At 51.1% G+C, this 27,642-nt stretch overlaps 2 protein-coding genes across 3 annotated transcripts in view; one reads left to right on the plus strand and one right to left on the minus strand.

Annotated features, from left to right (window-relative positions):
• CDK5RAP1 (CDK5 regulatory subunit associated protein 1) overlaps nt 1-3,623 on the plus strand; it is a 115,674-nt gene extending 112,051 nt beyond the window's left edge. For both annotated transcript variants that reach the window (XM_032419369.1, XM_032419368.1), the window contains one exon: nt 3,509-3,623. In XM_032419369.1, coding sequence (XP_032275260.1) covers nt 3,509-3,595 — 87 coding nt within the window. In that variant the 3' untranslated portion in view covers nt 3,596-3,623. The remainder of the gene's footprint in view (nt 1-3,508) is intronic.
• Nucleotides 3,624-23,101: 19,478 nt separating this feature from the next.
• On the minus strand, nt 23,102-27,410 carry BPIFA1 (BPI fold containing family A member 1). The gene is made up of 7 exons (XM_032420189.1): nt 27,251-27,410; nt 26,925-27,084; nt 25,392-25,499; nt 25,100-25,249; nt 24,167-24,239; nt 23,482-23,545; nt 23,102-23,142 (listed from the first exon to the last, which is right to left on the minus strand). Exons 1-7 carry the CDS (start codon nt 27,408-27,410, stop codon nt 23,102-23,104), a joined length of 756 nt encoding a protein of 251 aa, XP_032276080.1.
• Nucleotides 27,411-27,642: the final 232 nt, after the last annotated feature.

Raw genomic sequence — 27,642 nt, forward strand, 5'->3', positions numbered from 1 at the left:
CCCTTCCTTATCTGCCTGCTGGACTCTTATTCATCCTTTAGAACTCTGCCCACACTTCCCTTTCTCTGTCAAGGTTTCCCTCTCCTGCAGCCAGAGACCCTGGACCACACTTGGAGAAGTGTTGCCTTAGGGGCTGCTGTCTGCCCAGGACAGGACGTTTGGATGCAGGAGGGAAATGCGTTTTCAGGTAGGACACCAAGTGGCAGGAAAGCTGTTTGCCTGATACTAAGAGGCTTGAGAAGGAAAGAGGTGGTTTCTTGGAGCCGAGGAGAGAAAGGCAGAGAGAGGAAGAGGCCTGGGGGTGCCTCCTGGCAGAGGACCTTGGGGGATACTGGCTCCTTGGCTGTTCTGTCCCTGCCGTGGGGCAGAGCATCAGCCCCTGTAAGCTGGTCCCGAGGTCTCCAGCTTATAAACCCTGGCTCAGCCTCCAAGCTCCAGAGAAGCTTCTGCCTCCTGTGGACTGTCCTGCTTGGAGGGAGGGAAGATGCTGAGCTGGAGCTCTGAGCCCTTGCTTGGCTCAGCATGTGGGTTTCTTGTTGCCAAAGACAAACATGGCATCTGGATGACATGTGTCTCTCAGCAGGAGCATCATGAGCTCTCTGAGACACTTGCTATCGTGATTCAACATCTGTCTACCTGACTGGGCTGTGAGCTCCAGGTGGGGCGTGTTGGGTCTAGCTGTTCCCCATTGTGTCCCAAGCACCTGCCATAGTGCGTGGCACACAGTGGGTGTTTAATAAATACATGGTTGCTGGATGAATGAATGAATGAATGAATGGCCTCTGGGAGCCCTGGAAGAAGGGGAAATCTAAGCCTGCTACACTGAGCACGTCTGGGCCATGGGGACTGAGGGTGGAGGAGAAATATCATGGGCCTCAGGGTCAGATAGACCCGAGCTGGAGGCCTGCCTCTACCACTTGCTGTGTGATCTGGGGCAAATGACTTACGCTCTCTGAGCCTCAGTTTTCCCATCTGTACAATAAGGGATAATTATAGTACTTATATCACAGGGTTCTGGGGAGGATTAAATGAGCCACAGGAGCTCAATGAGTGTTAGCTATTATTATGATCACGGCAGTTAGTATCACTAATACTGGGGTCAGAAGGAACCACCTTGCAGTCAAAGCCAGAAGACAGAGGTAGTGCCCTGCGCCCTGCTCTTCTGCCCAGGAAGCCCCTCACCCCCACTCCATAGTCTTTTTCTTTCAAGCACCTTGACCCTATTTGCCCTTCGTTATCTTTGCACACCACTCTGTCCTCTGATCAGAGCTGCTCAGGGAGCCAACGGAATGGTAGCATCCCCTCCTGCGGAAAAGTGTCTCCTCCCCAAATCCAAGCACCATATACACAATCACCACATCATATCTTACCTCCTGGCCCTTGCTTATGCTGTCCCCTTTCCAATGGGATGCCTTTCTCTCTTCCTTTGTCCAGCCAACTTCTGCTTGGCTTCTCAACTGGCATGCCACCTCTTCCAGGAAGCTTTACCTGACTGCCCTTTACCACAGTGTCCCTGGTCTTTCCTTGAGCACAGCATGTACCACACTGGCCCATACTGGGAATAACCTGAGGGCCAGGTTAGTCTGATACTCTTCCTTGTCCCCAGAATCACGCCAGCATGGGCTGGGCCCAGAGCAATTGGTGTGTGCAGGGTGGGTTTATGTCACTGGGATCAGGTCAGGGAAAGACTCAGCCAGTCCAATTCCTTCATCACTGTTCTTTGGTCTTCTGGGCGAAGGGGGCTGAGCGCCTCTCTACCCCTGGTCCTGACCTCAGAGAGTCCTAGTGGACTAAGGGCGCTTACCTCAGGCCCAAGCCTCTGTCTCGCTCTTGACCTGACTGCAACAGGTGTCTCCAGCTTAGAACCTTCCTGGTGCCCTAGGCTTTCAGCCCCTTTCTTACACTTTTACCTGGACACGCCGGAGTCCTCAGTCTGCTCCTCTCCTCATCTGGACAGTGGGTCTGGAAGTCTAGCCTTATATCCTGCACACCCCAGTCTGGGAAGTCACCCTTTGCATTTGGGGAGGACTTGGGCTGGGCTGAGGTCTCCAAGGTAAATATTTGTTGCTTCTGGTGAACCACATCCCTGCCTGGAGGCAGCTTCCTGGGGTTGGGAGAAAGGAGGGTCTGGGCCGGCAGGAGGGGTGGGCGGGGCGTGGGGGCAAGTGGCAGAGGAGCCTGAGCGGGCACAGTGTGGCCTGTGGAAGGGGCTCCCTGCCTTCTGGACAGAGTCACTCCCAGGGGGACGCTGATGGGGACGGTAGCAGTGACGATGTATTAAGCACCTACAACATGGCATGTGACGCCCCGGGCCTTATGTTGGTCATGTCAGTGGAGACTCATCCCCACCAGAATCAGGATCATTATCCCAACGTTACCATGGAGGAACCCGCCTCGCACGGTCAGCAAATGGCGGAACCAGGATTCAAACCAGAACTCGGACTTCAAAACCTATCTGGGGATGTCTCTACAGCTTGGCAGATGCACAAGGTCCTGGCGACAGTCTGGGTCCAAGTCCTAGCTCTACCATTTGCATGCTGTGTGACTTAGGGCACATTCCCTGGCAATGCATTCCCTAACCTTTCCAAGTCTCGGTTTTTCATCTGTGAAATGGGAATAGTGGTAGCACCTACCTGCCAGTGGGCTAAGAGGAACACGGTGGACGTGCTTAGAGCACAGGTCCCAGCACAGGGTATGTGCTCAATAAATGTGAGTGGTTGTTGCTGTTGTTATTACTGCTTGTAATAGCGTGGGCCTTTGCAGAGAGGTAATGATGATAGTTAGGTCCAGATAATTGAACCGGGGGAAGGAAGTGATAGCCTTGCCCATTGCTTATTCCTAAATGCATCCAAGGATACACATCTCCATTAATTAATTCCCTCCAGAGAATAGGTTTGAATCCCATTTGGGTCGCTTTGCTGTGTGATCCTGGGCAAAGTACTTCACCTCTCTGGGTCTCAACGTCCTCATCTGTAAAATGGGGATAATCATAGCTGCTCCCTCAGAGGCTGTGGAGAGCATGAACTGAGGTGTGTGCTCACATAGCACTTAGCAAGTGCTTTTAGTCATTCGTTCTGCAATAATTAGTACCCACTTGGCCTTGCCTCTGCCTTCCGGAATCTCTGAATAGTCGTGGAACGAATGAGTAATGAGGCATGACTGTGAACCAAGGGAACAAATGAGCGGTCCCCCAGGACCCCCATCACCCCCCCACCTGGGTGCAAGCCTTGCCTCTTTTAACCTGCACAAGTCACTCAGAGGTGGTGTCAGCAGCCCTGGGTTCCCAAGGGCATCTGAGGCTCAGAGAGGTGACCGACTCGCTCCAGCTCCCGCAGCCAGGGCTGCCAGAGCTGGGACTTGGGTCCAATCTGTCTAGTCCCAACCATAAGCTCTTTACCACCCACTGTCCTTTCCCCCAGTGACTCCAGGTCAGTGTCCAGGGGGGCGGGGGAGGCAAACATGGCCTCCGGATATGATCTGGGGAGTCATTCTTGCTGCTCTGCTCCAGTCTAGAAGCTGCGCTTATGGTTCAGAGCTGAGCGGTCCATTGCTGAATCCTGTCTCCACATGCAGTGCGACAGAAGAGGGACACTGAGTGCCCTGAGGCCCCTCAGTGTGTGGCCTGGCCCTGGTCAGTCTCCCCTTCCTGGAGTTGTCAAAAGGAAAAAGGTGAGAGCATTTGCCATCCTGCCACGTGTACAAAATGTACCAAACGCCTGAAGATGAGATGCTCGGCGGGGAGCGGGGAGGCCTCCTGGTAGGGAATTGCCGGTCCCTTGGGCATGTCTCCAGAGAGGCGAATGCCCCCTCCTGAGCTCCCCAGCTGGTTGGGTCTGCTGCCCGGGGACAATGCCCCTCTGTGGGAGATCTGAGCCCGGTGCCAGGGCCTGGGCCTGCACCAACTCCTGCTTCCTGCCGCTTGGCCCTGACTTGCTGGGCTCAACACGCACAACTGCTCTCTGTTGGCCTGGCACACCTTGGAACCCAGAGCCAGCGGAGCCCTGTCCTCGGGGTCCCTCAGTTGTCCCCATCAGGCTGCTGAGGGACTTTTTGTCCCACCCTTACATCTTTCCAGCACCCAGGGCCTTGCTTGTGCTGTGTCCTATTTCTGGAATGCCTGGATCACTCCCCCGAAACATCTATCTTGCCCTGTCTGGGCAGCAGGTCAGGGGGTAGCCTCTGGAGTCCGACAGATGTGGTTCAATCCTTGTTCTTGGGTTCATCAACTGTGAGGTGGTGGGAAAATCGCTTTCTCTCTGTGAGCCTCTGTTTCCTCGGGTATAAAACAGGACTGTTTTGAGGGTCACATAAGCTAATGTGAAATACTTGGGACGTCAGAGAACTCAGTAAATGGTAAATGCTACCATTATTATTGGAATATTAACATCACTGATCTTTAAGGCTTAATTCAGAAGGTAGGGTCTGCATAAAGCTGCCTGACTCTGTCCTGATGTCTTTGTGCCCTCCTGGGGGCCCCCAAAGCACCAACTATTTACTCTCTTAGGGGTTTGGATCCTCTTCTGCCTTGAGAGATGTCCACTCTATCCATCCATCCATCCATGCATTCCGTCAATCCATCCATGTATTCATTCCTTCCTTCCTTCATTCATTCATTCCAGTCTCCTCTCTGGTCTCCCTCTTTCCACCCTGAGTCCCGCCTACCAAAATCCACTTTCCACGCAACAGCCCAAGTTAACTTTAGAAACATGACTCAGACTTTGTCACAGCTCTGCTTGTGACAAACCCTCCAAGGGCCCCTGTGGCTCTTGCATGAAAAGGCAAGTTTTACAAGGTCCTGCATGGTTGGCTGCTGCCCCCCTTTCAGCCCTCATCTCTCATCACTTTGCTCCTCTCTCCTCTCACTCCTACTCAGGGCCTTTGCACGTTCTGAGCCTTCTCCCAGGAGAGTGGTCTTCTCCCAGCTTGGCTCCTTCTCATTCACCAAGTCTCAGCTTCAGTATCCCTTCTTTGGAAAGGTCTTTCCTGGCCACCCTTGCTAAAAAAGGGCTCTTCTTGTTCTCTCTCACAGCCACGGATGGGGGTCCTCCCTAGCACTCCAATCTGAAAACTCAAGTGTTGTCTGAGGCACCACGGTTCCACAGATCATGCCAAGAAGAGGGGCCAGACCACAGTGCAAGCAGATAGCCAAGAACCAGTTGTACCACCCTCGGGACTGCTATGTGGAGGTTTCTGACCCAGATCAAGGTGATAAAGGATCATGGGCAAAGAAGGAAGGTCTGTGAGGATTTTTTTTTTTTTTTTTTAAGTAGGCTCCACACCCAGCGCAGAGCCCAATGTGGGGCTTGAACTCATGACCCTGAGGTCAAAACCTGAGCTGAGATCAAGAGTGAGGTCAGACACCCAACTGACTGAGCCACTCAGGTCCCCTGTGAAGATATTTCTGACAAGACGGCTACAGCTGTGGTCCCTCCTCCCACTCTCCCAGTGATGAGAGCGGGGGTGTCTGCCCCTACGGCGGGCCTAGCGGGAGGGGGCTTTCCAGGGACCATTTAGGGGCTTGAGGGGTATGTCCTCTGGAGTTGGGGCATACAATGGACTGGATTCTATCTTTTGCCTGAGAGAAAGAGGCTGATGAGCTGAAGTCATAATGGGCAGAGTTGCTTCTGAGGAAAATTATGGCTCTGAACAGGGTCAAAGCTTGTGTGTATGTTTTTCCAAAGACCCTGCAGGACAGGGATCTGGTCTGGCGCTGGTTTAAGTCCTTTGCAACACCCTCTCCTGGGCAGGTGAGGAAAGGTTTCCAGAGAGCCAGAGGCTGGGGGTGGCACGCAGGGTGGTCAGCCATTGGAAGAGCTCTGCCCTCGTCTGGGGTTGCAGCTTGAGAGGCCTGGCAGGAAGGTTTGAAAATCCCCAGGAGGGTGCCCAAGAGAGCTCTAAACATTATTTGGCTTCCCAGAGACTAGAGAGCCATCTTGCAATATTATCAGCCAAGGGAAATCTGCCCCCTTTTCCTCTCCTTTCTGCCTGTGCTCCATCCCTGGATGCAGCCAAAGAGAGAGGGAAAAGGTGTGTGTGTGTGTGTGTGTGTGTGTGTGTGTGTGTGTGTGTGTGTGAGAGAGAGAGAGAGAGAGAGAGAGAGAGGGAGAGAGAGAGAATATGAGCACGAGCCTCTCCTCCCCTAAGCCAGTCCATAGAAGCCTTGGTTAGGGGTGGGGAGAAAGTGTGAAATCAGAGAGTTAAATCAAACCAGACATACAGACATGGCAAAGTGTCAAAGTAGAAAAGATCACTCCCATTTTCCAGATGCATGGGGTTCTTTTTTTTTTTTTTTTAAGATTTTATTTATTTATTTGACAGAGAGAGAGACAGCGAGAGAGGGAACACAAGCAGGGGGAGTGGGAGAGGGAGAAGCAGGCCTCCTGCCGAGCAGGGAGCGCAATGTGGGGCTCGATCCCAGGACCCTGGGATCATGACCTGAGCCGAAGGCAGGAGCTTAACGACTGAGCCACCCAGGCGCCCCAAGATGCATGGGGTTCTTGAAGAAGGGAAGTAATGTGTCCAAGGTCCCACAGCCATGAAAGGTGGAGTCAGGATTTGAACTCAGTTCTGATTGTGGTGTCTATGACCTGCTCCTTTGTCCCAGCCCACCCCATCACCTGCAGCTGGGACAGGGGCATCCTTTTCTGAGAAGTCCATGGTCCTGTGAGTCTCTGAGGACATGCTGGACAGGTGAAAATCCGGAGGACTTTTACTCTCTCAGAAGACAAGAAGGAAGCCTCCTTGAAGAATTCACTTAGGTGGGCTCAGGCCCTCGATTTAAAAAGGCTTTTGTTGGCACCAAAGATGCCACCAGAATGGCAGAAAGATTTCACCTCTGGTGCCAATTCTGTTGCTTAGAAATGGCCATTGGAGTCCTCAAGGACAGCATTCTGTATAACAGGCCTAAGGTGGGACCAAGCTTAAATGTCCAGCAACAGGGGACTCATCAAATAAATTGTGGGCCACCAGGCAGCTGTCACAAAATAATGTAGAGAAACTGAAGGCTCTTAGCAAGTGAAAAAAGGAAAGTTTCTTCTATTTTTAAGAAAAAAAAAATTTTTTTTTTTCGTCTAGAAAAAATACTGGAAGGAAACTCACCAAAAGGGGAACAATGCTTAGTTCTTGGAAGTGTCATCATAGGTGACTTGTACCATTTTCTTTGTGTTTGCAGAATTAAAAAATTTTTACACTGAAGGCATTTTTTGATCAGCAAACAGCCCCATGAAATGGCTTGAAAATGAGTAAATAAAGGTTGGGCAGAGAACAAGGTTATGGAGAGCGCTGGACTCCTTTCCCAGGGCCGCCCACAGGCCCCGCTGCACAGGCTTCCAGGGAAGCAGGGTGCAGGCTGGCCGGCAAATGGGCAGAGAGGGCACTTCTGCAACAAAAGCCCAGTCATGCTGGTCCCGGAACTGCCACCGCAGCCTCCTGAGCATAATCCCTCTTTTGTGGGACAGGAATAGGTTAGATTCAGTGCAAACATGCACTGGCTAAGCCAGACATCTAGCTCTCTGGGGGAGACAAAGAGCAGATATGCCCTGCCCTTGTAGGGCTCACAGTCAAGGTGGGGGTTGTGTGTGTGTCCTAGAGGGACAGAGAGGTCAGGCTTTGGGTCATGATCAGGGTCAACGCAGGCAGAGGGCCAAGCACAATGATTCACCCTCCACCCCCCCCCCCCACTGACTCTGGCAGCATGGGATAGGGTGGAGGTCAGCTAGATGTTGGTCAGTGCTCTAAGAAGGGGCAGCCCATGATGATAGTGCCGTAAGTGAGGTGAACCCAGGCCCGCTGTGGCAAGTGTTGTGATGGAGGTCAGCCCAGAGCTTGTCATCAGGGCCGAGAGTGGGACACAGGCAAAGGGCGTCAAATGGTAGAGCAGGTAGGTGATTGGCGCTGCAATGGGGGTCCACACCCACCTAGTGTGGGAGAGTTGCCAATAGCCCAGAGGGCATGTGCTATTTAACTGGGAAGGAGGGTAGATCAGAGAAGCCTTCATGGAAAGGGTGACATTTGATCTGGGCTTCAGGGAGAAGAGTAAGAGGCTGAGAATGAGGGCTAGGAGAGGAGAGCTTTCTGGGAGGAGAAGAAAAGAAAGAGGTGGGTTTTGGAGGGTGAGTTTGGGGGCTCATCTAAACGATGGAACAGAGAGTAGGTGGCAGGGAAGTGGGCTGGGGCCATTTGCACCAGAAACCTGACCATCGGGTGGAGGTGAAGTGGGGCTGGGGTCCTGGTAGCCCCTTGGCACGCCCCAGCATGCCGCAGGCTGCAGTGGAGCCAACCTCAGGCAGGGGCCCAGTCTGGTCTGCGCTCTGAAATCAGGCCTCTGGGACCCTGCTTGTCTGAACACCCTGGCCCCAGCTGTCCTGGGGCTTCCCTCTCTCTCTCACACACACCCAAGTTGGTTTCTGTATGTCTTTGTCTCTTTTTTCTGTCCTCTTCCCTCTGACTTTGTCCATCTCTTGTGTGCCACCTCAGAGGCCCAGGAGGGCGCTGGGGGAGCCCTGTGGAGAGCGCAGGTGTTGGCGCTTTGAGAGGTGATACCCCACTACACACGTGTGGCCTCGGCCCAATGTGCGTGTGGCCAGAGGGGCCCTGCCCTCGGCACCGAGCTTGGCTCAGCTGTGGACGTTGAAAGGCACCCTCCCTGCAGACCATATCAGCGCTCAGTCCCTTTCCAGGCCCTGCTCTAGCCCCCTGTTAACTCCCCCCCCCCGCCCCGCCCGCCCCGTCGCAGTGCCGCTGGGAAGCTGAGCTGAGACAGCTTGACGAGCGCTTACTTCAAGCAGAGCCAGGGCCGCGCGAGGGCGCTCTTAACACGAAGCTTTCTATTATGATTATTGTAGTCGTTATTATGCACACTGTGTAGCTATACCTGGATAAAAGAAAAACCGAGTGGTTCTACAAGCTGGGGAATGTTATGAGAACTGTCCTTTGGAATTTCCATCTGTCCTTAGCAACAGGGTCTGGCTGTGTGTGTGTGTGTGGGGAGGGGAGGCTGGAAAATGAGGGTTCGCCTGGGAGATGGGGGCCCTGAATCAGACCTCCGGGAGCAGCTGAGTATGCAAAAGGGGAGCCTCACTTTGGGGGGCTCAGAGGTTCAGCCTTTCTTTCCCCAAGTGGTCATCGTCGGAGACAGAGTCTCGGGTGGCCAGGTCAGGAGGGTGGGGCAGACCCCGGGAGGCGCCTACACTTGCAGCTGAAGACTTGCTGGGGGGGAAGGGGGCTGTGCAGTTTAGGGGTCTGTCCTCAATATTTCTTCCTGACTCCCTCTCTTTACTGGCGCAGGACTGGCGGGACAGACAGACGCAGTCAGCCAGCAGGTCAGTTGGCCGGCAGCTAATTGTATTACACATCCTCTGTGTGTGGGCACAATTCTGGGTGCTCTGGGCATAGCAGGGAGCAAACAGAGTGCCCCCCTGCCTTCCCGGGGCTCACATTCTCCTGAGGAGAAAGAGCGTGAGCCAGAAACGGACAAGGAAATGTAAAAAACACAGCGCTCACTTGTCTCAGCCGCGAGGACAGAGAATAAAAAATAAATGCTGGAACTCTACCACCAAAGCATCGTGAGGGTTTGAGCGGCTTTAGTGTCCTGGGAACTCGAGGCCCTCTGTCAACACCGCGCGCACGCACGCGCGCACGCACGCGCACGCGTACGCACACACGTACACGCACACACGTACACGCAGGCGCACATGCACCCCAGGCCACTCTCACCTTGTTCAGCTTCCACATTTCACATGTTTGACCTTGGACACAACTTGGGGGCCTAATTATATATGGAAGGAGGGGCTGCCTGAGGTATAGAACAGGCATGGCCCTCCCATTTCTGAGTGCTCACGCCCTGCCAGGCTGCGCCTCCAGCCAGCCGATCACTACTACTCCCCTCGTTGGACAGATAAGGAAATGGCGGTGCAGGAAGGCGGGGTGACTTGCTCAAGGTCACACAGCTAGCAGGACAAGAGGCCCGGATCTGATCTCTGGTCCATCTGACAACGAACTTGTGCTCCATCTTTCCGCCGCCATCTACCACACGGCTGTTGTCCGTGTCCTGTCCTCACCTGCCTGCCGCATCTGCCTTCACATGTTGCAGTATCTGCCAAGGCCTACGATTCCTGTCTACTCAACATGCATTTTGGTAAGTGGAATCACGTTTGATTTTCTATTTCTGACATGAAATTGTATAACACTACCCAAAGTGCAAAAGCAACACTGCTTCCCATAAATCGGAGGTGACAGCACGACGATAGGGCTACAGAGGATATTAATGGCTATAGTTAAGCTTACTGAGCACTCATGCACTCTTTGCTTGCATTATTAACCAGTTTAATAATTTAACCCCACACCGATGCCTGCAGGTGGGCACTGTTTTATCCTCATTTTTCGGATAAGGTTTGGATGAGTCCCCTTCAGAGAGGCGACATATTTTTTTCTAAAGTCACAGTGAAAACAAACAAACACGTTGAACTCTGGCTCGCCATGCTGCCTGCTCAGTGCACCTGGAGAGAGTGCCCGGTGGAGACGTGTTGAAGGCATTCTAGCATTCTGCTGAGCCCTTCGTATTGGAAGGATTGAGAAAGAGTAGGAAGGTGAATGACTTTCTCATTCCTTTTGATGGTGTGGGAGGCAGCCCAGCTTCTGGAAGACCCGCACCAAGCTATCGATCACATATCAAGAAGTGCTTTGGAGGGCTTTCTGAGTGTGGGCGAGCCAGATTACAAATGTCTTACAATGTGGCAGTTATATCCACTGGTACCAGGAGAGGCTCTAGAAGCCAAACGACGTGAATTCTTGAACATCTTTGCACCTTTTCTGGACTCACAATCTCTCTGAACTGACAGTGTCTTGCTTTTTGCTTATCTCTACTTCCTGGGGCCTGGGAGGAGAGCAGGAGGACCCATCGGTCACCTCGCTCGAAGTCACCCACATGGATTAGGTTCCTGTGCTAACATTTACTCACTTAGTCACCCAGTCTTCAGGAGAGGGGAAAGGTGAACCAGCAGACCCGCCTGAAGGTGGGGGTATTACTGAATGGGAAAGGGATATTCAGGATGCACTCCCCCCACCTGCTTCCCACCCTGCTTCTCTGTACATTTGAACAATGTTTGCAGCATTTTTTTTGCTCCCGGGAGAGGCCATTCCACAGTTTCCTTGCACAAATAGGCTTCTGGCCTATTTCCACTCATTCTTCACTGCCTCCTCTTGCCTCCTGAGTCCCCCCACCAATGGTGTCTCTGGTCTCCCTGCACGGCCTGGCCTCACCTCTGGCCCCATCATTTCTTGCCTGGGGCAGTTGCAGCAGCCTCCTCGCTGGCCTCCCCGGGTTCGGCCTGGCCCCCTCATATTTTCTGTCTGCAAGGTAGCCATAGCCAGACCCATCTTCCCTCCCCATAACATTTTCTTATGAAAGTTTTCTCTTCTTTCTTTTTTTTTTTTAAGATTTTATTTATTTATTTGAGAGAGAGAGAGCACAAGCAGGGGGAGTGGCAGAGGGAGAGGGAGAAGCAGGCTTCCCACTGAGCAGAGCCCGAAGTGGGGCTCGATCCCAGGATCCTGGGATCACGACCTGAGCTGAAGGCAGAAGGCAGACGCTTAACTGACTGAGCCACCCAGGTGCCCCAGCAAAGTTAGTTTTACAGGTAACACCATGTAAATCCTGCCCATCCATCTTATTTGTTTGATGCATTTCATAAGTTGCTGGTGTCAGTCCCTTTCCCACTAAGTAATTCAGCACGTATATCATTACCTGGAGTCCATTGTTTGTTTGTGCGTGGGCTTTCAGTTAGGAGGAAGGCCAAGGTGTTCCTTTCTTTGGCCGTCCAGCACCTGGGTTCATCCAACACCTGCTGCTACCTCCATGATGCCCAAGTTCAACCCAACAAGATCGAAGTTGTGTGCTGGTGGGGAAATGGGTGTCACATCTGTGCTAGCCCCAAGATTGGCTCCCTGGGTTTGTCTCCAGAAAGGTTGGTGATCACATCACCGAGGGAGCTGGGGGCTAGAAGGGTCTGAAGATTACAGTGGAACTGACTATTCAGAACAGACCGGCCCAGACTGAGGGGTACCTTCTGTCTCTGCCCCGATTATCACAGCCCTCAAGGAACCGTGCACACACAGAAAGAAGCAGAAAAACGTTAAGTACATAGGAATATTACCTTTTTTTTTGAGAGTGAGAGAGAGAGCATGTAAGCAGAGGGGGAGCAGCAGAAGGAGAGGGAGAGAGAGAATCTTAATCAGGCTCATGCCCAGTGCAGAGCCTGATGTGGGGCTCAATCTCATGACCCTGAGATCCTGACCTGAGCTGAAATCAAGAGTTGGATGCGTAACCGACTGAGCCACCCAGGGGCCCCAGTAGGAATATTACTTTTGATTAGATTGTCAAAATTGCCCAACAGATGTGGCACCAACCGTTAGCCAGATAACTCTCTGGAATCATTAAAGAGATCCTGGGGACTTCCCAGTCTGTGGGCTGCAGTGGAAAACATTTCAGCATATAACGAAAAGCAGAGATCTTAAGTCTTCATTTACTGAGATTTGACAACGACATGTACCCGTATAACCCAAACCGCTATCATGATACAGAATTTCACCATCACCCCAAAAGGTTCCCTTATGCCCTGTAGCCAATTCCCCCTGAGCCCCCATGGGGGTAGGTTCTGATTTTTTTTTTTTTTAACCACCTTAGCTTACTTTTGTCTGTCCTTGGTCTTCACGTAAATGGAACATACAGTGTGTCCTCTACTGTGTCTCACTCAGCCTAACGTTGCTGATACTCAGCCACCCATTGCAGCCGTTGGCGGGCCATTCCTTTTTACGGATGCAGTAAGACTGTATGAGTGTGCCACCTGTTTATTCCTTCGCCCGCCTGTTCAGCTGTTTCCAGTTCAGAATTATTATGAATACCGTTTCTATGGGACTTTTTTTTTTTTTTAAGTTTTATTTATTTGACAGAGAGAGACACAGCGAGAGAGGGAACACAAGCAGGGGGAGTGAGAGAGGGAGAAGCAGGCTTCCCGCGGAGCAGGGAGCCCGATGCGGGGCTCAATCCCAGGACCCTGGGATCATGACCTGAGCCGAAGGCAGACGCTTAACCGACTGAGCCACCCAGGCGCCCCTCTATGGGACATTTTTTTCACTTCTTAAAAATGAAAGTAGAGTTGACATAGAATATCAGTTTCAGGTGTACAACATAGTGATTCAACATTTTTTTACATTACACAATGCTTACCACAAGTGTAGTTATCATCTCTCACCATACAAAGTTATTACAAGATTATTGACTACTTTCCTTTTGCTGTATCTTTTATCTCCGTGACTTATTTATTTTATAACTGTAAGTTTGTCCCTCTTAATCCCCTTCACTTATTTTGCTTTTTGCTTATCTCTACTTCCTGGGGCCCGGGAGGGGAGCAGGGGGACCTTTCGGGCACCTCACTCGAAGTCACCCACGTGGATTAGGTTCCTGTGCTAACATTTACTCACTTAGTCACCCAGTCTCCAGGAGAGGGGAAAGGTGAACCAGCAGACCTGCCTGAAGGTGGGGGCATCACTGAACTGGAAGGGATATTCAGGATGCACCCCCCCCCCCCCCACCTGCTTCTCTGTACCTGCAGCATTTTTTGCTCCTGGGAGAGGCTACTCCAGAGTTTCCTTGCACAGAGGGCCTGGCTTCTGACCTATTTCCACTCATTCTCCACCTCTTGCCTCCTGAGTCCCCCCACCAACGGTGTCTCTGGCCTCCCTGCTCTCCCCTGCTTGGCCTGGCCTCACCTCTGGCCCCATCACTTCTTGCCTGGGGCAGTTGCAGCAGCCTCCTCGCTGGCCTCCACGGGTTCAGCCTGGCCCCCTCAAATTTTCTGTCTGCAAGGTAGCCTCCCTGTAACATTTGTACCATTTACATTTCTGCCTGCAGTGTGTGAGAGTTCTGGTAGCTCCATCGTGGCACCAGCACGTGGTGTCGTCTGTCCTTTCACTTTCAGTCTTTCTGGGGAGCGTGTCGACGCCGTCTCTTCCTAAAGTGTGTCGCTGGCTGGGTATGGCTCTTGGGAGAAAGGCCGGCTCTCAGCCTCAGCTCTGAGTCCTCCAAGGTCCGGCCCCTCTCGGTCCAGCCTCCCCTTTCGTTTTCCTACTACGTTCACCTGAGCACGTGCTTTTTCTGCATGCATCAGGTCAGTTCGGTTTTCTCTGCTTTCACATGGCTGCCTCTTCAGCCTGAATGTGCTCCTGCCCTTGCTCATCTGATGACTTCCCAATGGCCTTTTTTTTTTTTTTTAAGATTTTATTTATTTATTTGACAGAGAGAGACACAATGAGAGAGGGAACACAAGCAGGGGGAGTGGGAGAGGGAGAAGCAGTCTCTCCGCTGAGCAGGGAGCCCGATGTGGGGCTCGATCCCAGGACCCTGGGACCGTGACTTGAGCCAAAGGCACATGCTTAAGGGCTGAGCCAGGCACCCCCGATGGTCCTTTTAGACTCACCACAGATGACCTTCCTGGACGTCTCACTCAGAGGAAGTCATTTCCTCCCTGGGGCCATGCAGGTCCTCTCCAGCTGTTTCTCCTGCACCGCGGATCACCCCGATCTGTAACGAGCTCATCCTCTAGACTCAGACCCCCTGAGACAGGACACCGTTCTGACTCCTTCCTGTGTTCTCGCATGCAGTGCGGAGGCTGCGCACAGTAGGGGCTCGGGTGCATTTAGCAGTACAGAGGCAGTGGCGGCCACAGCGCATGCTCGCCCGTGCAGGGCCCCGCAGTGCCGCACAGCAGCTCGCTCCTTTTATCCTCATCGCAGCCCCACGAGGGAGCGGTGGGACCATCCCTGTGACACAGGCGAGAGAACGGAGGCCTAGGGAGACCCGCAGGCTTGCCCCCGGAAACAGCCGGGATAGGATGTGTCAGAGCTCGGAGGTGTCTGGGCATCTTCTTACCACTCAGGCATCTGCTCACACGGCCCCTCCTCTGGGCCTTCTTGCATTTTCTTCCTGCTCTCTCCACCCACAGCACCAGCTCTCTCCATTACATCCCCTCACCTTCTGCCCTTCAGAGCCCCCATCACAGCCTTCAATGATCCTTTTTCCTTATTCATTTATGTGCTGATCGTCTGTGCCCCACCCTGGACGGTGAGCTCATGGGAACTGCAGCTTTGTCACACTGTGTCGCCCCAGCACACTGCCACACTGCAGGGCAGACAGGAGGGGCTCCGTAAGTGCTGACTGAGAGTGGATCATGGAGGCCAGTACCCGCACTCTTTTTTTTAAAAAAATTAAGAAACAGATATTAAAAAAGATACATAGATACACTTAAAGCTTTGTGCATTTCAGGCTATGTAACTTCTATCTTAAAGTTAAAAAACATAAGCAAATGTTGAACTCTAGTTAATGAAATGAAGCCTGAAGTGTTGAAAGATAAAGTGAACTGCTATCTGCAATTTTCTTTGAAATGCATCAAAAATAAGATGCTTGGATGGATGGAAGGATGGGTAGACTGACAGGTGATAGGGCAAGCATAGCAAACTGTTAATTATTGAAACTAGGTGGTAGATATGTAGGTGCTTATGCAGTTATTTCAAATTTCAAGCATTTGAATATTTTTACAGTAATGAAATGTTGAGGGAAAAGTCATACACGAACAGGGTAATATTCCACCAGCACAGAAGGATATTGAGTGAAGCACAGATATATACTCTCCTCTCCCTCAACCCACTCTATCCTGGAGCTTTACTCACTGTAAACACTTCCTTGTCTATCCTTCCAGAAAGAACTTCTCCTTTTACAATAATCGTAGAAGGATCAGATGACATTGTGTTTTGCATTGTCATTCTAAGTGCTCTCTACCCAGGCATGGCTGCTCCAGGATTCTGGGTGATCACTGTTATGGGCTAAATCGTGTTCCTCCTATATTTGGAGACCATGCCTTTAGATCGGTGATTAAGTTAAAATGAGGCCATTGGGTGGCCCTGACCCCATCTGACTGGTGTCCTTAGTGGCAGAGGTGATTAGGACATACAGAGAGGTGTCAGGGGCATGTGTGCACAGAGGGACAACCATGTGAAGCAGCCGCAAGAAGGTGGCCATCTCCAAGCCAAGGGGAGAGGCCTCGGGAGGAAACCAGTCCTGCCCGCGCCTTGATCTTGGACTTCCAGCCTCCAGAACCTTGAGAAAATGAATTTTGTGGTTTAGGCCCCCAAGTCTGTAGTATTTTGTTATGGTTGCCCTAGCAGACTGAGGTAATCATCACTCAGGGGAAACTCAACAATACTAACTAGAGGCCCTGACGTTGCCACCGCTGCTCAGAGGCCTTGACCGACATAGTCAGTCCTCTCCGCATAGTCCCCTCCTCTCCTATCCGTTCGAAATTGCCCTACCACTGGCCCAAGTGGCTGGCTGGTTACCTGAATGGACGCTACCATATCCGGAGCTCAGTGTTGGTCCCTGTTATTGGCCGGTCATGCGTTCAGTGGCAGTTAACTAGATCCGCCTCGGGGTCCCTGATCCTTAAATCTTATTTCTTCCAGGTCCCTGACTAAGCTGTTAAGTCACTTGCCTCAGCCCATGAGACTATAAATATTCAGTCATTTTTCTCTTTTCTCAAAGTTGATGACCCAAGTGTGTAGCCTGCAGCTCGTCCAAGGGCTTTGGAAGGGATTTCCTTCATTGGATTTCCTCTCATTGCTCTTCCAAGAGCACCCCTACGCGGGGCTGTCATGAGCTCCGGTTTTTCTCTCCCCCATCAGCGGGTCACGGGGAATGCCCCTATGGCCAGAGGTGTGAACCGAGGGAGAAGTGTTGGTGCAACATGAGGAGGTGACACAGGTGACATGAGGGGTGTGGCTCATGCAGCTTACTTGTGCCCACTGCATCTTTGTAAGCCCAAACTAGACATACTGCTTCTATCCTTCTATCTGATGATGGATGGCTGTTGGTCCTGCCTGACTCTATGACTTGGTAGATAACGTGCTGAGGGCATGGTCAGTTCTGTTCTCCCAGTCACGTGATGCCCCTTCTCTACCAGGGCTCAGGAACATGCCAGGAGCTGTTCTTCTAATAGTATACAGATTGCACTGAAGATGGCATGGCCTTGACCCTGAATTCTAGCGATCTTCTCTGTGACTCCTGTATTGGGGTTTGTCGGAAACTCCGCGCGGTATCTTTATCTCTCGAAGACACTTCTGGGACCATGAAGTCTGCTGATCACATGGTTCCAGCAGTAGTGCGGCTGGAACCGCAGCCAGGAGCCGCGGCAGAGCCTGTTACTGCTCCAGACCCTGCACAAAGCAGATGCTCAATAAATTCCCCGCTGTGGGGGAATGAAGTACAGGACAGGAGTTAGAAATGCCTGCAGGGTATTTGTAGGACATGTGCCTGTAGGGTGAGGTTGCCAGAAAAAATACAGGAAGCCATTTAATTATTTTGGCCAGAAAAAAATACGAGTTTATTTGAATTTGAATTTTAGATGAATAATTTTTTAGTTTAAGTACATTTCTTGCAATATCTGGGATACGCTTATAAAAATTATTCATTGTTTATCTGAAATTCAAACTTAACTAGGTGTCTAGTGTTTTTTTTTTTTTTACGATTTTAATTATTTATTTGGCAGAGGGAGAGCAGGAGAGCACAAGCAGTGGGAGTGGCACAGGGAGAGGGAGAGGGCGAAGCAGGCCCCCTGTTGAGCAGGGAGCCCGACTCAGGGCTCCATCCCAGGGCCCTGGGATCACGACCCAAGCCAAAGGCAGTCCAACCAACTGAGCCACCCAGATGCCCCATATTGGTAAATCTGGCAACCCTACTTTAGGGACCACACATTTAATAGCATAGGACGGTTTGGTGTGACAGGGTTCGGGGAAATGGTGAATGCATTTACAGTCACACTCAGTTGGAGAGAAATCAACATTTAAAGTAATTTAAAGTAAAAGTGAAAAACAGCGTACCAGATTTGGCTGGAGGCTCGTGAATTTGCAGCCCCTGGCACAAAGGGATTGGGCTCTAGAGTTCGACTGCTGGGATTAGAATCTTGGATCCACTGCTCACAAGCTCTATGATCTTGGGCCTTAGAGGTTCCATCTCTGTGAGGATTAAATAAAATGTTGCATTGAAAGGGTTTAGCAAGGTGCTAAGTAAATGTTAATCTTCAAGATGACGGCTGGGTTGCTTTGCAGCAGCGTCTCCTAGTGGCCACAGGACATGTGTGCGAGGGCAGGTGCAAGGCTAGGATCCTGGGGCCTTCAGGGGATCCAGCAGCTAGGTTAGTCGGGCGCTGCAGGACGGGTCCCCAAGCTCCCTAGATTCCAGTCACTCACATTTCACCTCCACAACTTCTGCCACATATGAGCCACCATTACCTCTATTTATTTAATGTTTCCCTTTAAATTGTCTCCCTACAAATTCTTTGATGCTCCCTTTAAGAGGGGACCTACTTCTCCCCAAGGGCGAATTTATCTAGACACGAGACAGAGCCTACAGAGCCAGACAGCCTGGGTTTGAATCCTGGCTCCAGGCTTACCAGCTGCGTGTCCTTGGGCAAGTGACTCTATCTCTGTGTCTCAGGCTTTGCATCTGTGAAGTTCAGCAATAACAACACAACCCTCCAGGGCTATTGGATTAATGAAATTAATCTACAGTGAATGCTTAGAGCAGAGCCTGGCACAGAGTTGGGACTCAATATGAGCCCATTGTTGCTCTTCCTGCCTCTCCTTGCAATGCCTGTGGGGGCCATGGGATCGTGTGGGGGAGCGGAGTGGGCTGTGGGAGGAGGAGGTAGATGGGGAATGAGCGACCGCTCCTCTGATCTCCCCTCTGTGGGTCTGGCTGCCTTGCTCCTGCCCCAGCCCCACCTGCCCCCAGCTGGTGGCTTCAGGGATTGTATTCAACTTCTCTGTGCCTCTGCAGAGGGAGGCCAATCATGACAGTACCTCCCTCACAGGGCCATGTGGAAGATTAAAGAAGCGATTACAAGTCGAGCTGCAGTGGCAGAGGATATGAGCCAGAACTTCACCCTGAGCCTTCCTGAATTTCTGACCCACAGAAACTCATCATGAAATGAGTATTGCTATGTAAGCCACTTAATCTTGGGGTGGTTTGTGACACAGAAATAGTAGCTAGAACATGAACATGAGGTGACCCCTTCAGACTATATTTTGTGACCGAGAGCAGGGCCAAGACTGATGTGTGCCACCGTCCATCCCACGTGAGTGCAAATGGCCTCCTGAGTGGTTATCTGATGAGTATTGAGAAGAACACATTTTCCAGATAAATACATACCAAGCATCAGAGGCTGCATTCAACTGTTCTAGTAAAGCTGCTATGACCAGGAGGGTACTTGGTTAAGTTACTGGTAGTCCACCATCATCTGCCATAAGCCACCTGGTTTGGCAGATTGGAGAGTTGCGATGGATGGAGGAAGCTTACTCTATGTTGTCTTTTCTCCAGAATGAAACTAGAACCCTGGACACAGCGAATGAAGTGGCTCTTTGAGGAGTCTGAAAACTAAATGGTGGCAGGTGGACCGAGAAGGAAAGTCATCACTGAAAGAATGAGTGATCCACAGGTGAGTTTCCTGGGTTTTTATCCCTCCCATATCTTTCATCCTGGACTCAAAGGCAGTGGATTTAAGCAGGATTCAGAGTCTCATAACAATGTTAAAAGCATCTGGTGCAACAACACATTGGAGATGGATCTGATCTGAGTAAGAGGAGGAAGAACAGCTGAAAGAAATGAACAGAGCCTCAGGGACCAGTGGGACTATAATAGGAGATCTGCATTCATGCCATGAGAGTCTCAGGAGAGAAGAATGGTGTGGGAAATAAATTTGAAGTAATAATGGTTGACGACTTTCAACGAAGTCTCACTTTCCAGATGGTGGTATGAGGAGCCCTGGGGGCCCATCCTCCAGGGAAACAAACATAACTGGTGAAAACTATAAAAAACCCAGACTTTCCATCTCAGCACCAACATGTAAAGAGCTTGGAGGTTGTCACTCCCATCCTCACAACAAGAAAAGAGTGCAACATGGACAATCAGCAACTGTCTTAGGCCTGTCGGAGGATCGAGGTTGTAGGGCAGACTATCTTCCGCAGGTCTGGAGAGATAGGTAAACATATAGAATTACAGCCAAGATCAGCTTACCGGAAGCAGAGGCTGCTGGGTAAGAACACATAAAGTGTAATTATGACAAATTGCCGAAGCCTGAGTATAGACTAGCTCCCAGTCTTAATCTCTGTCTATCGTTTTGACAGATATCCTTGGAGAAGAGGCTGTTTATACTAGGTGAACTCTGAGTCAAGTCAAGACAGCCTCGAGAGTAGGATCTTCCAGGAAACTAACAAGGCAGATCAAATAATGACAGTATTCTGGAAACGAGGCTTTGAAGTTGTTCTAATACTCTTCTGCCTGTCTCCAGATGCTTCCAGGCTACTGATTTTCCCCATGACTGTGTGGGCTTTGGGTTTTCAAGTCTTCTGTGGAGAGTGGGGGATGGGACTAGGGTAAACTAAAACACCACAAAGCTCTCTGTTCTTACCAAGATTCAATTTTTATTGAATTTTTATTCAATTTTATTGAATAAACACACCCCAGATTGCTGCAAATCTTTGGTGAATTTCCAAGAGTTCTGAAAAAGCTGGTTCTAACAGTTCTGGGGAGGCAGTTTTCTCGTTGTTTTTCTGTAGGAGAGAATTTTCAGAGGTCTTTTATCTGCCATTGTCACTGACATCCTTCTAGAGTTTTTAAAATGTGAAAATGTTGTCACTGTTTAAAAGCCATGAATGTGTTCTGATTGACCTGGCTGCCTGTCCGACTATTTTGTATTTAGATTAGTTAGTTAGGAATTGAGGTTGTTAGCAGAGGGGAAGACCCATCTGTGGGCCATAGGAAGAAGTCCAGGGGAGCAGTGGGAAAATGGTACTCAGAGACGGGCAGTAGATGTGTTGTCCAGACAGGAATGCAGTTTGGTGCCACGGTCAGAGGGCGGCAGGACCGGGGCTGATGATACGAGGCATGTGTGCCCTGTCCCCATTCAGCTTGATTCTTGGGACCTAGGCCAAGGGGGACACTCAGTATTGACCTAATGCCTGGACTCTCTTCAAACCCAGTCACGTCCTAATTGTTGGTTTCCAGTCTGGAAGGCCCTTCTGTGCTTCAGGTCACCGACTAGGTAGACAGACATTCACGATGATCATTCAGCTGCTTATGAAATGTAACTATTCTTCCCGAGCCCAAAGATATTCCACTTCTGTGAACGTGGAAGGTGCTTCCTTCTGTCCCCTCACCAGAACTCAGGAGCTGGTTTCCTGCAATAAACCTCACAGTTCTGAATTGTGGGACTGTCTTCCCACAATGCCAGGTTAGCTGGTGACCCCAGTAGGTGGGGATGGTGGTAGGTCTGGACAGGATGAGAGATGTTTGATAGGGGTTGAGAAACACCAACCTGAATCTGCTCATTCTCACAAGGTCAGTGGGGTCTCCCAGAGCACAAGGCTTTCTGTGACGTCTGGGATGTTTCAGTCCTTGATTTGTCTTTTTGTCATACTATAACTTGTGCAAGTCATTCACATATATATCCCAAGGCCTCGGTACCCTCATTTGTGGAGTGAAACAGTTGGGCTAGTCCTCTAAGGGCCTCAAACAATGATAGCATATTTAGTTTTTATTCAAGGGGACAACCTCCCCCAGCTTGGATAGCCCTGTTCTTTATTCTTGTCTCCAATTTTTCATAAATCTTATTTGCATTCAGTCTCAACTTCCTTTCGTCCCTTCCTCTTCCTAAAAATCAGGCATCTTCCTCCAAAAATAGGACTCTCACCCATGGCATCAGTAACCTTATCATATGCTTCTCCATTGACCCTTCTCTATGTCTGCGAGCAATGATCACCTTGGACCCGTTTGTCCTTCCTTCTACACTTCCTCTTTGTCATCTTTCTCATCCTCTTGCTGAGAAAACAGAAGTCAGTTTGAGTGGATGCCAGTGAGCAAAAGAGGAGTGGCAGGTGACCTGTGTGTCCATCCGATTCCTGCATGTCTCCCCCTGGGCCTCCCGGGTACTTCCACGCGGCATGGCCACAGCCGAAGGCATCATCTTCCTGCTGGAATCAGCTCATCCTCCCGCACCTCACCTGCTCCCGCACCTATGCCCAGGTCCACTCCTGAACATCTCTCAGATCTGCCATTTCACTTCTTATGTGGTGGACTTGCATGTCATCATCTGCCTAGAGGGTTACATCTACCCCCAAGCCCTTGTCCACCCCTCCTAGCGACCCCAGAACAGTCACTCGGAAGTGCCCACTCATCTGAACATCTCCCTGTCCAGCTTAAGACCATCAGGTTCTACAGTGTAAGGTCAGAACTCGATTCTCTGGCTCCAACCATCCAGGCCAGGGCTCTTTCCGATCTATTAGCCCTTGAATGAGGGTGAAGAATGACAAGGGCCCTGTGCAGAGAAAGAGCAACTTTATTTGGTAAGGAACATGGACTGTAACACATGCCTGGTGGGAGAAGGGGGAGAGCAGTTTCCTTGGAGGGAAGGCGCTCTGGTCCCCAAATAGTGGCCGTGTCACTGTCCAGGACATGGGCCCTCCTTCTGGGCAGAGAGTGGATTGAGCAGCAGGAAATGGTTCTGTTGGGAGAAGCCCCCGATCAGAATGGAGCCTTGAGGTCACTGACTCTTGTTGGTAATTGGCCCATCATCAAACCTGCCCTCCAGAGGGTGGGGAGGGGGCTGAGACCTCAGGCTAGGGGTCTTGTCTTAGCCCCAAGGGAAGCCCAGGCCTGGGGCCAGGGGGCTCTTTGTGCATATGTTTGAGTTGAGTGTGTGTCTTTGTATCCACGTGTCCGTGTCCGTGTCCGTGTGTGTGTGTGTGTGTGTGTGTGTCTACAGTCATGTGTGTTCTCTTTGTAGCTGGGTGGTGGTGTTGCCTGTGTCTCTCCACGTCTGTCAGCATTTCTGTAGACTTCTCCGTGTGTCTCTGCCACTGTCTCTGTGACTGTTTATCCCTCTCTGTCCCAAGCCCTCTGCGGCCCCCTCCCAGGAGAAGAGCCGAAGCACCCGAATCCTGGGGATTGGGGAACAGCACTCACCAGTTCAACAGAGGCTGGGTCCCTTTCCTGGAATGCTTAGACCTTGATGACAAATTCCAGCCCATGGATCAGTAAGTCTGGAAGATGCAGACCAGAATGATGATCTCAGTGTGCAGGAGTTGAGGGATGTCCCACACTCCCCCTGAGGCTGGGGGCTGGGGAACGGGAACTCTGGTGATCCAACTAAGCTCAGGTGAAGCTTGGCAGGGGCAGGATCTCCTTCCACCAATCAGCTCAGCTGTTCTCAGTGTCAGGGCTGATGGGGGTGGGGGGGAGGCAGGGCCCAGCCCTCAACATTATCTGGATAATTCAAGGCAAAAAAGAAACCCGAAATGGGGAGAGCTGCAGGGACAGAGCTCCTTGGGGGAAATCACTGCTTCTGAAGAGGGAGAGAGGCCCTGAGAGGGGGGACTTACCAGCAATGGAATGCACCAAGGTGACATCCAACTGGCTGAGAACGCCATTGACCAGAGGGCATACCTGCGCCAGGGGCAGAGAGAGGCACTGGGCAAAGCGGCACCTGGAGGGTGGCCCTGGGAGCAGCAGCAACCCCCGGAAGGATTCTCTGGGGGAGATTTTCTATCATTCTTCTGTGTCTGAGAGTGTTTGGTTCTAAGCAGTATCACAGATGGATGCTTACACAGTGACAGGGGCAGACGGAGAAATGGAAGGCATGTATGTGAAGTGCCCAGTCCCACACCGAGCCAGTGTTCACTGTGGGATGTGACACCTGTTTCTAAATAGGGTGAGCTGCTCTGGGAGGGGTGAGTTTCTGGGTGTAGGAGGCACCCACACATAGGCTGGAAGAGCGCCTGTCTACAGCCATAGTGGGGGTGCACTGGGAGCTTCTTGGGGCTGGGTCCAATCCATTTCAGCTGTAGTGTGGACGTACACAGGGCCTGGCCCAGAGCAGGACCCAATCAATGCATTTTGAAGGATGGAAAGAAGAAACATGGATAGATGAATCAGTGGACAGATAGACTGGTAGATGGTATATACGTATCAAACTGAGGGGTTCAGAAAAGCTTACTCCAGGGGCTTCTTTCAGCCTGAGAAGCTCTAAGACCCAAGGATCAGGAGCTGCCACGTTTACCCACTTACCTCGCCCTGTACCAGCTCAGGAAGGACTTCGTTCAAGATGCTGACAAGGCTTTGAACAGGGAGGGGAGCAAATCTGAAAGAGAATATCCAGGGGGCAATGCAGAGGCCTGGGGTTGGTATGGAGCAGCCTTCAGAGGGGCCACTGTGCCCACATCAGTCTCGGTACTAAATGACTGAAATGGGGCCTTGTCCACCCCCACCCTCATGCAGGCAAACACCAGGGGGCCTGTCCAAAGGGAGTGGTGCCCTACACAGCAGTGCACACTGTGGGTATGTGTAGAATAAACATTTAGTTCCAGTATACAGTAGGTATTCAGTGAGACTTTGTAGAATCTATAAATGGATGAACAATGCTTAGTATGTAGTTGTCATGAGGACTCGAGATGATACATGTGAAGCACAATATATGTATTGAGTAAATATTAAACATGATGGGACGACTCCAACATATTATGCGTGACTCACTGTCCCTTGTGACAGGTAACTGAAATAAGGAATCCAGGTAGGCTGCAGAGCTATTTTACCCCATACTAGGACAAAGCACTTTCACACCTATTATCTTAGTGAATTCACTCAAGAATGCAATGTATCTCCGTAATACAGTAATCTGAGTAAGCTGAGACTCTAGCTGGGGAAGCACTGTCCCAAGTTCACACAAGAACCACTCCACCTTTCCACATGCCCCTGTGGTCAGTGGGCTTGAACTCAGATTTTTTATGGCCTATGAGCATAAAATTGGTCAGCCCAGCCTAAGAAGAGATAGTGGCTATTTACCCATCCATTTACCCATCCATCCATCCATCCATCCATCTTCCCTCCCTCCTATTCATCTTCCCACCCTTCTATCCTCCCATTGTTCCATCTTCCCAGTCATCCATCCATCATCCCATTAATACCGTTTCTGGGCAGGAGAAGCCACCCCTCTGGCCTCACCCATTAAGCAGGGAGATTTGCAGGCTCCAAGGGGAGTGAATGCAGTCACCAAGAACCAGGTGAATCTTCCCCTGTTCATTTTTCACAGCTAAAATTTCTGCAGTGATGTTTAGCTTCACAGCCAGCTTTAACAGACGTCCGACCAGGAGCCTGCAGAGGAAAGTTTGCTGCATCTGCATCTGAGTTGAAGGCTCATGTCTGTCAGACTCCAACAGCCCCCTTATGGCTATGCATGGTCCTCAGAGTTTCCTTTGGTGAGCCAACCCCCCATCCCCCCTTGGGGCCCACTCACGTATTCACGTTGAGGTTTATGCCCAGAGGGATGGTGACATAGAGACGATGACCTTCGGGGCTCTGCACGAGGCCCAGTTCCAGCAGCTGGGGATTAGTGATCTTGATACTGCCCACAGAGCAACATTGGGGGGAGGAATATTAGTTCTTTCAGCCCCAGACCTAGAGACCACCTTTAACCCAACTTGACTCATCCCAGAGGAGGAGCTACCCATGAGGTGGGAAGGGGGAGACAGGAGGGGCATCTTGTGGCAACACACATCAGTGTTTCCCAACCTCTGCACTGGGTCAGATCCTGATATACCCTGGCCCTCTCCTCATCTCAAGTCCCTGAGGTATGCCAGGGTGGAGGCTGTGTCTGGCTTATATTTGCATGCTGCATGCCAGCTCAGAGTCTTACAGAGAAGGGGCCTACTCCATATTGGTTGACTTTGCGGGTAGGCAGATGCATTGGAGAGTAACTGGTTAGATGGAAGAGAGGATGGACAAATGGAGGGATGGATAAGTGGATGAGTGGATGAGGTATGGGCAAGTGGAGTAAGTCCCTCACAAACATTTATGGGTAGGAACCACTTATCCTGCCATAACCTTCAGTGGCAGGTCAGTCAACAATGGTTACCATGGAGATCAAGGAGCAGGAAGTAGGAGAGAATGGAGAGAGGATGGAAGCAAGCCTCTTCCATGAGCCGACCTCACAACCACTGTGCCAGGCGATTACATTGCTTCCAGTCCTCCCAACAGTTTTTCTCTGTGAGCACCATGATCTCCATTTTACAGATGGAGAAACCAAGCCCAGAGAGACTGAGTGCCCTGTGCCCTGTCACCCAGCAGGTACACGGTGCATTTGGAAATCAAACTCAAGGCCATCTGTCTGTCTTCAAGTCAGGGGCAAGCACCTGGGTGGGTAGGAGCCTTGGAAATGGCTTTGATCCAGCCCTGTCAAGGACCCAGGCTTTGCCAGCTCCCTGGCATCAAGCTTCCTATAATTGTTACTTGCTTAGAGAGCTCTCAGGTGTCTCATGGGAAATCCCACATCAGACCCTTCACTGGCCATTACATTGAGGATGTCATTGAGGAGAGTAGCTTACACTTTCTCGCTTACATCAGAGGCCACCTGTGCTCTCCACAGGTGAGAACAGAATTACCATGGTGCGGTGGAAAAGCCTTGGCTTTGGACTTAAGTAAATTAGAGTTCGGTCCCTGGCTCTGCATCACTCTAGTTGTGTGAGCACAGGCACCTTTCTGTGCTTCAGTTTTGCCATCTGTAAATTGGAGATTATTAATTACACCTTAAAGGGTTGTCATGAGGATTATAGATGATGCTGGGGCCTCAAGATATGCTTCAGGACTGGGGGCAATCACTGGTTCAAGAGGACTGGTGTTCCTTGCCAGGCTGTGGGAAGGGTCTCACACTGAGTCCTGGCCTCACGTTCAGACCACCCCTCTCCCTCCTCTAGGGCTACTGTGTGGGGCTCCCAGATCTCCATCAGAGGTTCTGTGGTGGGGGTGGGTACCAAGGCCTATGACTACTCACTCAATGATATTGTTCAGGAGAGGGACCACTGAAGTCACTTTGCCAAGCAGGCCCTCAAGCAGGCCACCAGAAGTGCCTCCTCCAGTCTTCAGGATGTTCAAGAGTGGAAGGTTTTCAAGAATGCCCAACAGACCCTCAGAGAGCAGGCCATTGCTGAGGGCTAAAAATGGGTATAAGGGTGGATCCTTGGGGGTCAAATCTGATAATTCCAGATCCTCAGCCCCTCTCCCCAATCATCCCTGCCTCCTCCCCACACTGAACGGTTGGGCGGACACATAGAGACACACACACATACCTGAAAGAGGTTGTCACAGACCCTCACTTACCATCCGTTAAGCTTCCAGCAAGATCTGTGGGGCTTAGGTCCTGGGCTGGAGTCCCATCCGAAAGCAGGGTCTGGTCCAGGGGCAAGGGCAAGGTGTCCACCAGGGCTGTGGTCTGGGCCAGCAGCCCACAGAAGACAACGAGGCCCCCTATTTGAAACATCTTCTCTCTTGGTATCTGTGGATAGAGTCGTGGGTAGCACGGCTATCAGAGAGGAATTCATCCACCATCTGCCCCTGACCTCCAGAACTCCAGGGAGTGAATAACAATAGCTAACGCTACTCAGCATTTCCCCTGGGTCAGGCATCAGGCTGAGCACTCCATGATCAGTAACTGATTTCATCATAACCGCCCCCTAAGATGTGGGCACTCATCACCCGAATTGCACAGGTGA

The sequence above is a fragment of the Phoca vitulina genome, unplaced genomic scaffold, assembly GCF_004348235.1.
Source record: "Phoca vitulina isolate PV1807 unplaced genomic scaffold, GSC_HSeal_1.0 scaffold22, whole genome shotgun sequence".
NCBI classification, from domain to species: domain Eukaryota; kingdom Metazoa; phylum Chordata; class Mammalia; order Carnivora; family Phocidae; genus Phoca; species Phoca vitulina.